The sequence below is a fragment of the Myxocyprinus asiaticus genome, chromosome 17 (genome assembly GCF_019703515.2).
Source record: "Myxocyprinus asiaticus isolate MX2 ecotype Aquarium Trade chromosome 17, UBuf_Myxa_2, whole genome shotgun sequence".
In the NCBI taxonomy this organism is placed as follows: domain Eukaryota; kingdom Metazoa; phylum Chordata; class Actinopteri; order Cypriniformes; family Catostomidae; genus Myxocyprinus; species Myxocyprinus asiaticus.
This window is the reverse complement of record NC_059360.1, coordinates 45,101,983-45,115,065: the sequence shown is the minus strand read 5'-3', so window position 1 is coordinate 45,115,065 and position 13,083 is coordinate 45,101,983. Positions and strand designations below refer to the sequence as shown.

At 37.2% G+C, this 13,083-nt stretch overlaps 1 protein-coding gene across 1 annotated transcript in view; it reads left to right on the top strand.

Annotated features, from left to right (window-relative positions):
- LOC127454756 (E3 ubiquitin-protein ligase SHPRH-like) overlaps positions 1-13,083 on the top strand; it is a 33,892-nt gene that overhangs the window by 17,681 nt on the left and 3,128 nt on the right. Inside the window, 10 exon segments of the mRNA XM_051722143.1 lie at positions 1,113-1,175; positions 1,577-1,802; positions 5,281-5,418; positions 7,038-7,139; positions 10,582-10,653; positions 10,742-10,930; positions 11,110-11,202; positions 11,288-11,374; positions 12,560-12,738; positions 12,824-12,904. Coding sequence (XP_051578103.1) covers positions 1,113-1,175; positions 1,577-1,802; positions 5,281-5,418; positions 7,038-7,139; positions 10,582-10,653; positions 10,742-10,930; positions 11,110-11,202; positions 11,288-11,374; positions 12,560-12,738; positions 12,824-12,904 — 1,230 coding nt within the window.

The following is a 13,083-nucleotide window of genomic DNA, read 5'->3' as shown; positions in this document are numbered from 1 at the left end:
TTATATCACTCAAATAAAGATTGTCATATATTGAGCCGAGCATGTTAATGTCTATTAAATCAATGAACCACAGTGCCAGAAGAGGTTGTTTTGACATACAACAAAAAGAAAAAGATTGCAAGTCACTAGTTTCACTATGTCACTCTTCACGCAGTTCAGAACCACTGGAATGGACAGCAGCAATTAACTAATCTGACCACAAAAGATATCAATCTTAACCTGAATGCACAAGGCAAATGTAACGTAAACACGGCAGTCATCCCTTAATATATATATTTTTTTAAACAGACACTGCACCCTAACGTTAGAACTATACTGTAAAACAGACATAACACAAGAAGGACATGATTGCCAGATCACCACTTCATAGCCTCAGACTAACCAGAAACAATGACCTAGTATCAGTAACACAGATTTCCATGCGTCTCTCCTAGCGAATTAATATTTCTGTCACTTTGTCATAAAAGTTTCCCGCTTGTTTAACTCTCTCTCAATTTCTAACTGAAATTAACTTTGCGAAAGCCACGTAGGTCGTCGATGCTTACACTATATCCATTTGAGTGCTTAATAACACATTAGTTACGTGATCTTGGACGTGTTGACGCAAAACAAAAATCTAGCCTATCAGATAGCATGACTGAAGGAGCTTCTGATTGCCTTACTTGTTTAGGTAAGCATGCTTACCTTGGCCATTTATAGTAGTGGCCGTGATTCAGTTTGAATGAATGTATAACACTGAATGAAAGGGCAGTAAACAATGCTTTGAATCTAAGTCAGAGAAAGCATAACATGAAGTGCTTATACCTGAGGGTAGCACCAAAGCGAATTAATGAATGATGACGAATTTGAATGAAAATAGTACTTCATATTAACAAATGTATTTAAATATTTCATAGTGTCATTTTTCTTTTCACTCTTCTGTTGGGTAAGCACTGCTTACCCTGCTTATATGGACGGCACGTCCCTGGTATGGCGTCTCTGGGCTTGTGGATGTTTTGTTGTGTCACAGAAATTACTCTTTGCTCCTTTTATATCTCATATTTTCAAATTATTGTAGTTTTTATATTCTTTGAATTTAACATTTGTATTTTTAATATTTATTTGTTTCTTAGCTGTGTATTTTGCAAAGCGGATGAACTTTTTATAGACTACGAGTCAAAACTGTTTTCTCACACGTAAGTTATAAAACACATTAGATTAGAACACATAAGAAAACACATTAGACATTTTAAGAAATAGTTTAACCAAAAGTTTATTTTCTGTCATTTTTTACTCACCCTCATGACATTCCAAACCTCTTCCTTCTTCAGTGGAACATTAATGGATAAGTTTAGCAGAATGTTGGAGCTGCTCTCCTCCATATACACTAATCAGAAATGATTTGCGAAAGTCCAAAAAAGCCCCATAAAAATAATCAGCTTGGACATTCTCATAACTTTACTCATTTTAGTTTTTCACAGAAGAAAGAAATGTAAATAATTACAGAATTTTCATTGTTTGGGGAACTATTCCTTTTAAATAGTATATAGTCAGTACAGTCAGCAAAACGTTATTTTTTTTTCTGTGTTATGGGCAGGGTAAAGGGGCAGACGGCCATCTTCGAGGAGATGATTGAAGATGAGGAGGGGCTGGTTGATGACCGACTCCCCACAACCAGTCGAGGTCTCTGGGCGGCCAGTGAGACAGAACGAGCCCTTAAAGCCATCCTGTCTTTTGCCAAAGTACGCCGCATGGAGTCTGGCCTGATAGAGGAGGGAAACACCTTCATGGAGCTCTTTGAGTCCTGGAAAAAAGAATATAAGGTTTGGGGCCTTTTGTCGTCTTCCTAGACTTGAAAAATCTTTATTACCACATAGACAGAATTAGTTTTTGCATGTCACAATACACTTAGAAAAATAATATTAAAGGGATAGTTCACCTTAAAAAGGAAAATTCTGTCATTCACTTTTCCGCATGTCTTTCCAAACCTGTATGACATAAAAGGAGATGATAGGCAGAAAAACAGCCGCAGTCACCATTTAGTTTCATTGTATGGAAAAAGTTGCAATGACGATGAATGGTGACTGAGGCTAACATGCTGCTTAACATCTCCTTTTATGTTCCATGGAAGAAAAAAGTCAGATTGGTTTGGAACCCAAAAAAAAACCCTTTTTTTTTTTTTTGGTGTATCATCCCTTTCAATTAGTGTCTTTGTCATTTTCCTGTAAAAATATCTAAACATTCTTTAAACAAGATATATTTACCTGAAATGCAAAACAGCTTAAGATATGAAGGCTTGTTTTTTAGAGAATCTATCTGGAATATAAGCATATTTTGTCGTCTTGTATTGGCTGATTTTTTTTATTTATTTATTTATTTATTTATTTATTTTTTTAATACTTGTTTTCACTTGTTTATGTTTAAAACATGACAAAATACACTTATATTCAAGATGTTATGCAATTTTGCTTCTTGACCAAATTTTCCTAGCTTTATGGATGTTTAGATATGTTTACTGGTAATCAAGATTAATCCTTTAAGCTCTGAAGTTGTTTATAAAGATTTCCTGTTTCAGTGGCATACCCAAAATTAAAGGCTCATGACTGGGGGGAAAAAAAACAACAAAAAACAAGGAGGGTCAAGTGTTTGGTATCATTAAGCAAACTTTTCATATTTTTTAATGATATAGATTATGATAAATTCTCAGACTCTCAGCCTTAGGAACAGAAAATATAGCCAAAGATTTCCTTTTTTTTTTTTTTCTTATTTGACATTATATATCTATTGTTGTAAAAAGGTGGTTTTGAAAAACTGCTTTTTTGTTCCCAATCATGTCAACTGTATCTGAGAAAATTTGTGTTGATACAACAAAGCAATCAAAAGATGTAGCATTACAAAAATAAATTATCCTAGTGTCCAAAAGCGTCTCCAAACAAATAAAACATAATAATTGTACATAAAAAAGAATTACACATGAAAACACAACAGTGACTAAAGGTATGCATTGCATGAAGACATGATTTAAATAATGAGATTTCACAGAATCAGTGCCACTCAATGAGTCTGCATCATCGAGTCTGTGTTATTTACTTGGCGCCATCTCCTGGTTGCCATTTGTAACAATGTGCTTCGTGTGGATTATCTAATGATCTATGCATCTGATTACCTTGTGTGTGGGCTTGTTTTAAAGATAATGACCTCCACTAAATATATATTTTATGTTCCGTTTATTGTACGTGAAGTTATAAGTGAAAATGCAGCATACAGTGCTGTGAAAAAGTATTTTCCCCATTCTGATTTCTTATGTTTTTGTGTATATCTCATACTAAATAGTTTCAAAAATGTAAACAAAATCTTATATATAACAAAGGCAATATGAGTAAACACAAAATACAGTGTTTAAATGATAATGTTATTTATTGAAGCAAAAAAGTTATCCAATACCAACTGGGTCTGTGTGAAAAAGTATTTGCCCTTAGTTACTAAATCCCCAAATCTATGAAACTGCATTCATAATGGGGTTCATAGTGGGTTAGACACACACAGACCTGATTACTGCCAGCCTGTTCAATCAAATCAACACCTAAATATAACTTTTTTAGCTGCATAAAGTTGGCTAAAAGGTCTCACCCAGTAGCACACTATGCCAAGGTCGAAAGAAATTCCAGAAATGATGAGAAAAAAGGTGATTGAAATACATCCATCTGGGAAGGGTTACAAAGCTATTTCAAAGGCGCTGGGACTCCAAAGAATCACAGTGAGAGCCATTATCTCCAAATGGAGAAAACTTGGCACAGTTGTGAACCTTCCCAGAAGTGGCCGACCTTCCAAAATTCCTCCAAGAGCACAGCGATGACTCATCCAGGAAGTCACAAAAAAAGCGAAGGACATCATCCAAGGAACTGCAGGCCTCTCTCGCATCAATAAATGTCACTCCACTGTCAGAAAAACACTGGCCAAAAATGCCATCCATGGGAGAGTGGCGAGGTGAAAACCAATGCTAACCCATAAGAACATTAAGTCTCGTCTAAATTTTGCCAAAACACACCTTGATGATCCTCAAACCTTTTGGGAGAAAGTTCTGTGGACTGATGAGCCGAAAGTGGAACTGTTTGGAAGACAGGAGTCCCGTTAAATCTGGTGTAAATCAGACACAGAATTATGGCACAAAAGAAGCTAAATTTTTGCTTAAAGTTTTAAAGCTTTAAAGTTTTGGAGTGGCCAGTCAAAGTCCTGACTTGAACCCGATTGAGATGCTGTGGAAGGACCTTAAATGGGCAGTTCATGCTCGAAAACCCTCCAATGTGGCTGAACTAAAGCAGTTCTGCAAAGAAGAATGGGCCAGAATTCCACCACAGCATTGTGAAAGACTGATCTCCAGTTATCAGAAGTGTTTGGTTGCAGTTGTTGCTGCTAAAGGTGGCACAACCAGCTATTAAGTTTAAGGGGGCAGTTAGTTTTTCACATGGGTGATTTAGGTGTTGGATAACTTTTTTGCTTCAATAAAAATATATATATATTTGAAAACTGTATTTTGTGTTTACTCGGATTGCCTTTGTTTGATGTTTTATCTCGTTTGATGACCTAAAACAATTTAGTATGAAAAATACACAAAGTAGAAGAAATTAGGAAGGGGGCAAATACTTTTTCACAGCACTATAAGCAACACCAACATAATCGTAAAAAAAATATACTTGGCTATTACTCGCTATATTTTTGTCTGTGGATAAAACTAATATGCTGGTTGTATTCTACTCTTTGAGAGCTTTCCAACATATGCCTCATTTCTATTTGATCAGTTTGATGTTTGTACTAATAGCAATAATATGTACAGTGCAATTTTTTAAAATTATCAAAACAGAACATGTCTGATTTGGCTGCAAATTTCAAAGCACTTGTTCAGTTTTGGTCATAATGCATTATGAAAGTAGAGCTTCTAAGCTTTCAAATGATACCTATTTTGTGTTGGTCAAGACTGTATTTGTTAATATTTTGACCATTATTTTCAATCGGAGGGCCCGTCCGAGCTTAAAGGGTTAAGATACTAGTTAAAATATTTTTATTTTCATTATATTTTTTGCCATGAAAAACAGTGACTTGGAATTTACAGGAAATGCCCCTTTGGAGCACAATAGTAATTGATTGAGGCTACATGCTATGCTACATCTCCTCTTAACAGTCTCTGTGCTTTAGCAATTACATGATGAATACCACAGTCTCTCAGGCATATTGTTGAATTCTTGAATTTCTTCATCCTTACAGTCATTAAAATGCATAACAGGCTGTCTTATGTGCTGCCAGCTGCTGCATGAGTACTGGATGTCGCTGCGAGATCACGTGTCGGCCATCGATGAACTGGGTATGGCCACAGAAAGGATGCGTGTGCGATTACCTGATGAACCCAAACAAAAGGTTCTGCATATCATAGAACAGCACGAGGTAATGTAAACACATAGAGCTCTAACAGTTCAAGCTGAAGTACACCGATCAGCTACAACATTAAAATCACCTGCCTAATATTGTGGAGGTCCCCCTCGTGTAGCGCCAACCTGCAATCATGCCATGGTCCAAATCACTGAGATCAAATTTTTTTTCCCAATTCTGATGGTTGATGTGAACATTAACTGAAGCTCCTGACCCGTATCTGCATGATTTCATGCACTGCACTGCTGTCACACGATTGGCTGATTAGATAATCGTATGGATGATTGTTGGTGCCAGACGGGCTGGTTTGAGTATTTCTGTAACTGCTGATCTCCTGGGATTTTCATGCACAACAGACTCTAGAATTTACTCTGAATGGTGCCAAAAACAAAAAACATCCAGTGAGCGGCAGTTCTGCGGATGGAAACGCCTTGTTGATGAGAGAGGTCAACAGAGAATGGCCAGACTGGTTCGAACTGACAAAGTCTACAGTAACTCAGATAACCGCTCTGTACAATTGTGATGAGAAGAATATCATTTCTGAGATGCGGGTTAGCACTGTTTTGGCGGCACAAGGGGGATCTACACAATATTAGGCAGGTGGTTTTAATGTTGTGGCTGATCGGTGTATGCAACTTTTTCGGTGTTAAAATTAGAGCTGTCAATCAATTAAATATTTTAATCGAATTGCATGGTATGCCAATTAATTAATTGAATTAATCGCAATTAATGGCATACATAAATATTTGCTGAGAAAACTCCTCAAATAACAATAATTCAATATATAATAATTATAAGTAGTCATATTTAAGTAATTATAAATATATATATATATATACTGTATATATTTAAAAAAAATTATACAGAAAATGTAAATGCATTACATTATTTAGGCACACAAATTAAGCATTAAAAAAGACAATACATAAAGTGGCTTTAGAATGCAATATATTGTATATTTCCATATTATTAAACATAAGTCTATCATTTGCCTACAGTTCACAGCAATCTATTTTGCAATTAAATTAATCAGTCTGTCCGAGATTTGTTATATGTGCTTGTCTAAGGACGTGTCAATGTTCACCTGCATCTGACAGACTCTTTTGGAGTGTTTCGGTTGCATTGCGTCATAAACATACAGTTTTAGGTCGCTGTGTCAAGTTAGAAACTTAGAAAAACACGTCTTGAGATCCCGGCCTTCGGATTTGCACTCCATCAAGCACATGTTCTCATCTTGTGTTGTCTGCTGTCATAAAGTGTGGTTTGTTCTCTGTCTGTATGTGTTGCTTATACAGCGAGTTTCGCTTACTGCCCCCTGGAGAAAACAGGTAGTTCTCCATGCTTGAATTGCTTATAAGGAGGAATATTCCTTATTAAGGTCCAAGTCGTCGGGGACGTGATTAATTGCATACATTTTTTTACGCATTATTTTTTAAATAATTAATCGCACTGAATTAACGTGTTAAATCAACAGCACTAGTTAAAATACTTTCTCCTATCCCAGTTTAATATACAGAGATAGCCATAAGTAAGCCTTTAAATTGCAATTCCGTTTGGTGGCACTAGTGGCGCAGAAATGACATCAGCTTTAAAATGTGATTTTGATTTTACACTTACTGTTTGTCTTTGTACAGGTGGAACAGAACAGAATAAAGCTGTTGAATGATAGGGCAGTGGCCAAATCACAACTACAGAAGAAACTTGGACAGTTTCTCTACCTCACAAATCTGGAGAAGGTAAAACATCCAGTCTTTCCCAATTCCAAGGAGCAGTATTCTACTTTTGTAGTATTTTTTGTGAAGTCCACCAAAAACTGTTTTAACATAACATTTTTCTATTCTGTCTCTCCTTCTGTACCTTTAAGACTTCCATATCTAAGTCTAAAGCCATGTCTGAAAATGTAAGAAAGAAAGGAAAAAGAAAAACAAGGAAAGAGAGAGAGAGAGTCAGTTTAAAGGAATATTCCAGGTTCAACACAAGTTAAGCTCAGTCGACAGCATTTGTGGCATAATGTTGATTACCACAAAAAGTAACTGACTTGTCCCTCATTTTCTTTATAAAAAGTAAAAATCGAGGTTACATTGAGGCACTTACAATGGTGAATGGGGCCAGTTTTTGGAGGGTTTAAAGAGGGTTTATTAAAGCACTTGCAATAATTCTTATGTTAAAAGTTGTGTATTATTTCAGCTTTTAAGTTGTTTTTACGGTCGTAATATAGTTTTAGTGTTTATGCCGTTATGTCAACATGGTAAAGCCAGCAGCCATTTCACCCTGTAGCTCAAGATCGGTTGCCTACTGAAGCTAGGCAGGGTTGAGCCTGGTCAGTACCTGGATGGTAGACCTCCTGGGAAAACTAAGGTTGCTGCTGGAAGAGGTATTAGGGAGTCCAGCAGGGGGTGCTCACCCTGCGGTCTGTGTGGGTCTTAATGCCCCAGTATAGTGATGGGGACACTATACTGTAAAAAGGCACCATTCTTTGGATGAGATGTTAAACCGAGGTCCTGACTCTTTGTGGTCATTAAAAATCCCAGGACACTTCTCGAAAAGAGTAGGGATGTAACCTCAGTGTCTTGGCCAAATTCCCCCCATTGGCCCTTATCAATCATGGCTTCCTAATAATCCCCATCCACTAATTGGCTCTATAACTCCATTCTCTCCTCTTCACCACTAGCTGGTGTGTGGTGAGCGTACTGACGCACTATGGCTGCCGTCGCGTCATCCAGGTGGATGCTGCACACTAGTGGTGTTTGAGGAGAGTCCCCTGTTCGCTGTTTAAAGTGCTTTGAGTGTAGTGTCAGAAAAGCATTATATAAATGTAACATTCATTCATAACGAAGTTGTAAAATTGGATATAACTTTACACAGAAAAGGCTAGTAAGTTATTTTATCACACTAAAAGCATGTTAACATGCATATTGTTTACATCTTGTGGCAATACTTTTTGAAACATTTACAGATTGGCCCCATTCACTTCCATTGTAAGTGCCTCACTGGAACCCAAATGAATAGGAGAAATTGGAATGCCCAACCAAGAAGCTCTAGTGCCCAATAATCAGCAGATGTAGAAAGGAAGTCCCACCTTACAGTTATTAGAGCCAATCACCTTTTAGATACAGACATCACCTGTCAATCAACTCACTAACGCGCATGCGTAATATGAGGTAAAGAAGCACAATTTATGATTCAATTATTATCACATTTTATTGCTGATTTGAAATATGTTCTTTAATCGTAATCTTGACCAACTGTTTTTGAGATTTCAGTATTCCCCCATTCAAGTAGATAGGAGCAGCACTGCATGACTGCAAAATAGCCTCCCGAGAGTGTTCCAAAGATGGCCGACAGTGGACTGACTTGCTAGAGAGACTTCGTCTTAACTTGTATTGAACCCAGAATAGACCTTTCACACAGACTGTGATGCAATGTAATCTGTATGAAATAAATCAATGTGCAGTTTCTCCTGGCTCAGCTAATTATCCCTAATGTGATCACACACACATGCAGAGTGCGCTATTCATACGGTAATGTGCTGAGGCGATCAATGCAAATGGTAAACGCCCCCGAGGCAAGTGTTTTATATATATATATATATATATATTTTAAAATGCTATTTATTCCTGTGATGTAAAGCTGAATTTTCAGCATCATTACTCCAGTCTTCAGTGTCACATGATCCTTCAGAAATCATTCTAATATGCTGATTTGCTCAAGAAACAATTATTATTATTATTATCAATGTTGAAAACAGTTTTGTAAAAACAAATTCAGGATTCTTTGATGAATAGAAAGTTCAAAATAACAGCATTTATCTGAAATAGAAAGATTTTGTAACATTATACACAATTGTTCCAAAGTTTGGGGTCAGTAAGATTTTTATTTTTTTTGGAAATAAATTAATACTTTTATTCAGCAAGGATGCATTATATTGATCAAAAGTTACAGTAAAGACATTTATAATGTTACAATGTTTCTATTTCAGATAAATGAATTTCTGTTCATCAAAGAATCCTGAAAATGTTTTTATATATTGTGTATATGCCCTATATCAGTTATTACATTTTATTCTGTTCCCAGGGGAGGGTTCTTTGTCTCCTCAGGTGTGAATCACATCAATATTCATGATCATTCATGCCTCCTCGCATATGGCCTTTCTAACACCTAAAAGTGTCTTACAAAAGTTAAATGACTATATTGTTTTGTATGAATGAGTGATCAGGATGGTTTTCACATCATTTTGTAGCAAAAACTCTAGGCTAAAAGATCCAGTTCTCAAAAGTCTTGTGAACAAATGTTTAATATGTGTTATATGGCCTTATTCCAGTGACTTAAATTTATATTTATTTTTTTAAACCACGCATAAACGTTATTTTCTCAAAAATACAAACATGTACATACATGTTGCTCACATATTATTGTAGCCCAGTTTGTGCTGAATGCAGTGTTATCACACTTTAGCCATATAATATGTTTTTAAGCAACTGAAAAATGCACAAATGTCAAGGCATGTCAAAACTTCTCCAGGACCCAAAACACCCTCAGACCCCAGAGGGTTAAAGACTTTCTTTATATTTGAATTTTTTGATAGTTGGATTTTTGAATGATCTTGGCCCATTTGAACATTCTGTTAATGTAAGTCAATAGGATTTTGGGGTATATTTGATCGCCCGCAGTGCGAAAACCATCCTTCTGATCGGTTAGAAAAGTCACAGCAAACCGAGTCAGAATGGCCTGAAGGTCTGTGCCAAGTTTAGTGGATGTAGCTTGAAAGCTCTAGGAGGAGTTACATTCAGAAAGTTTAGGGACTTTGGAAAAACCTAAACCATGTCTGTAGAATAACAGTTTGTTGGCTTTTGTCAAGCCAACATAATGACCTGTATTATGATTGGCTAACCAATTTGAATGTAAAATGTGAAACAATTACCTCACCAGGTTGCTAATAACTAAGTATATTTAATATGTGCTCAAGGTTGTGATGTCAATACCATGATGAATTCATAATGATCAAACTCTTTATTTCAGAAGAGAAAGAAACCTGCTGTTTTTCATGATGTTACCTTTAAGACACTGTTTAATGTTTACCTGTAGTATTTGTATAGATAAATGCTACCTGTAGTGTATATTGATAAATTAAACTGTCCCACTTGATGTTGTAGTTAATGTTTTAATCCATTATTTCAGTCGCAGGATAAGTCCACAGGCAGCCTGGATCCAGAACCATGTCCTATCTGCGCTCGCCCGCTGGGTCAGGAGGTAAAGTAAAAACTCTGCAGAAAACATGAATTTGCCAAAGGTATCTATGTTACTCTGAATGTGACCTGCATGTGTTTTTGGTTGGCAGTGGGCCGTACTGACCTGTGGACACTGTTTCTGTAACGAGTGTATTTCCATCATTGTGGAGCAGTACAGTGTCGGTAATCGACGGAGAGCTATAAAGTGCGCCATATGCCGACAAAACACATCGCATTCAGAGATCTCGTATGTCTTTACAACTCAGAGTGCAAACCAGGGCCAGGACATGCCTGTTAAGGTGAAGTCCTGATTTGCAGTTTTTTACTTGCCTAATAGAAAGAAATCCTGAAATTCTTTTTTCTCGAATTATTGTTGTATTTACTACAACATAACACTGACATGACATTTTAAAGCAGATCATAAATGATTTATGGTATGAAGCCATGAATGTATCTCTGTAATCTCTTTACCCTGTAGGGTAGCCACTCCACGAAGGTCGAAGCTGTGGTTCGAGTCCTAAAGAAAATCCAGATGACCGACCCGGGAGCCAAGTCTCTTGTGTTCTCCACGGTAACGCTCATTAAATGAGTTACTACATCAAACACCAGACTACAGCTCTTAACCTTTGACCTTATGTTTATTTCTCGTCTCTCAGTGGCAAGGAGTCCTGGACATCATTGCAAAAGCCCTTTTCGACAATAACATGGAGTTTGCACAGATCAACGGAATTCACAAATTTCAGGTTTGTTTTATGGTTGAAATGTTGTATAAGCAACACTTGGGTCCATTATGAAAGTTCAGCAGTTGGTGGTATTTTGTAGTGGTCGACCGATATGGGTTTTTCAATGACCGATACCGATATCTAAAGAGCAGGATGGCCGATATAAATGCCAATATACATAATACAATTTAACAGCAGCAAAGCACATGTACACAAAATTTCTAAAGTGACACAAACACTTATTTTATGCAATATTTATTAAAATTTGCATAAACTTGAAAACTTGACTTCTCGTAGCTTATTGCTTTATAATAGGTATAAAATAATTATAATATGTTATATACAGGTAATTCCAATTCTAAAATTTGATTGGAAATGGATTGTACTGACATTGTCGTGATATTTAATAAACAACCATGTTCTGGGGCCTGGGTAGCTCAGCAAATAAAGACACCGACTACCATCCCTGGAGTCGCAAGTTCTTATCCAGGGCATGCTGAGTGACTCCAGTCAGGCTTCCTAAGCAACCAATTGGCCCGGTTGCTAGGGTGGGTAGAGTCATGTTGGGTTAACATCCTCGTTGTCGCTGTAATGTGGTTCTCACTCTCGGTGGGGTGCATGCTGAGTTGTGCGTGGATGCCGCGGAGAATAGCGTCAAGCCTCCACATGTGCTAGGTCTCCACGGTAATGCGCTCAACAAGCCACATGATAAGATGTGCGGATTGACGGTCTCAGACGCGGAGGCAACTGAGATTCGTCCTCCGCCACCCGGATTGAGGTGAGTCACTACACCACCACGAGGACCTAGAGCACATTGGGAATTGGGCATGCCAAATTGGGGAGAAAAGGGGAGAAAATAAAAAAATAAAATAAAAAAATAAACAACCATGTTGGCTTGTTGTTTATACAAACAACAATCAGGCATGATTATTTATTAAATATCCCATTGGGAGCATAAAGTGAGTGAGCCTCAAAGTTGATACCATTTTTGGTCTTGGCACCTTAAAAAAAGGTGTGTGTGTCTGTGTGTTCATATAAACATATTCTAAAAAGCAATAAGCCACTGAAGGACTCATGGATCACCCCCTCTGGGATTTGAACCTACAAACTTTGGGTTATCAGTCCAGATCTTAACCGTCTTCAAGCCACAAACACCCCATTTTACTTATTATATGTGAAATGAAAATTGGTGGGTTCCTTTATAAGGAGAACCTGAGTGCTTTCAAATACGAGGAGAAGATCAATATCCTACTGCTGCCACTTCACACGGGTTCAAACGGCCTGAACATCATTGAAGCGACACACGTGCTGTTGGTGGAGCCCATTCTAAACCCCGCCCATGAGCTTCAAGCCATTGGAAGAGTGCACCGGATTGGCCAGACCAAGTGAGCATCAGCCCACTCGTTCATGTTAGAATGGAGCCTTTGTGACATTTACAAGCACTGATTTCTAATTCCTTCAATATGACAGACCCACATTTGTTCATCGGTTTCTGATAAAGTCCACCATTGAGGAGCGGATGCAAGCCATGCTAAAAACAGCAGAAAAAAGGTGAGTTTCAGGCTGAGAAGGAAGGGATTTTTAATAACGACCCCATGAAATCTAATTAGATTTTTGTGGCTTTTTGTCAGTGTCTTTTAGCTTTAAGGTCAACTCCTAAAAGTTGACAAACTTTGAAAAAGAGTCTTTTTCTTCCAGAAAAACGAAAGTGACTGGAATTTATTCATTTT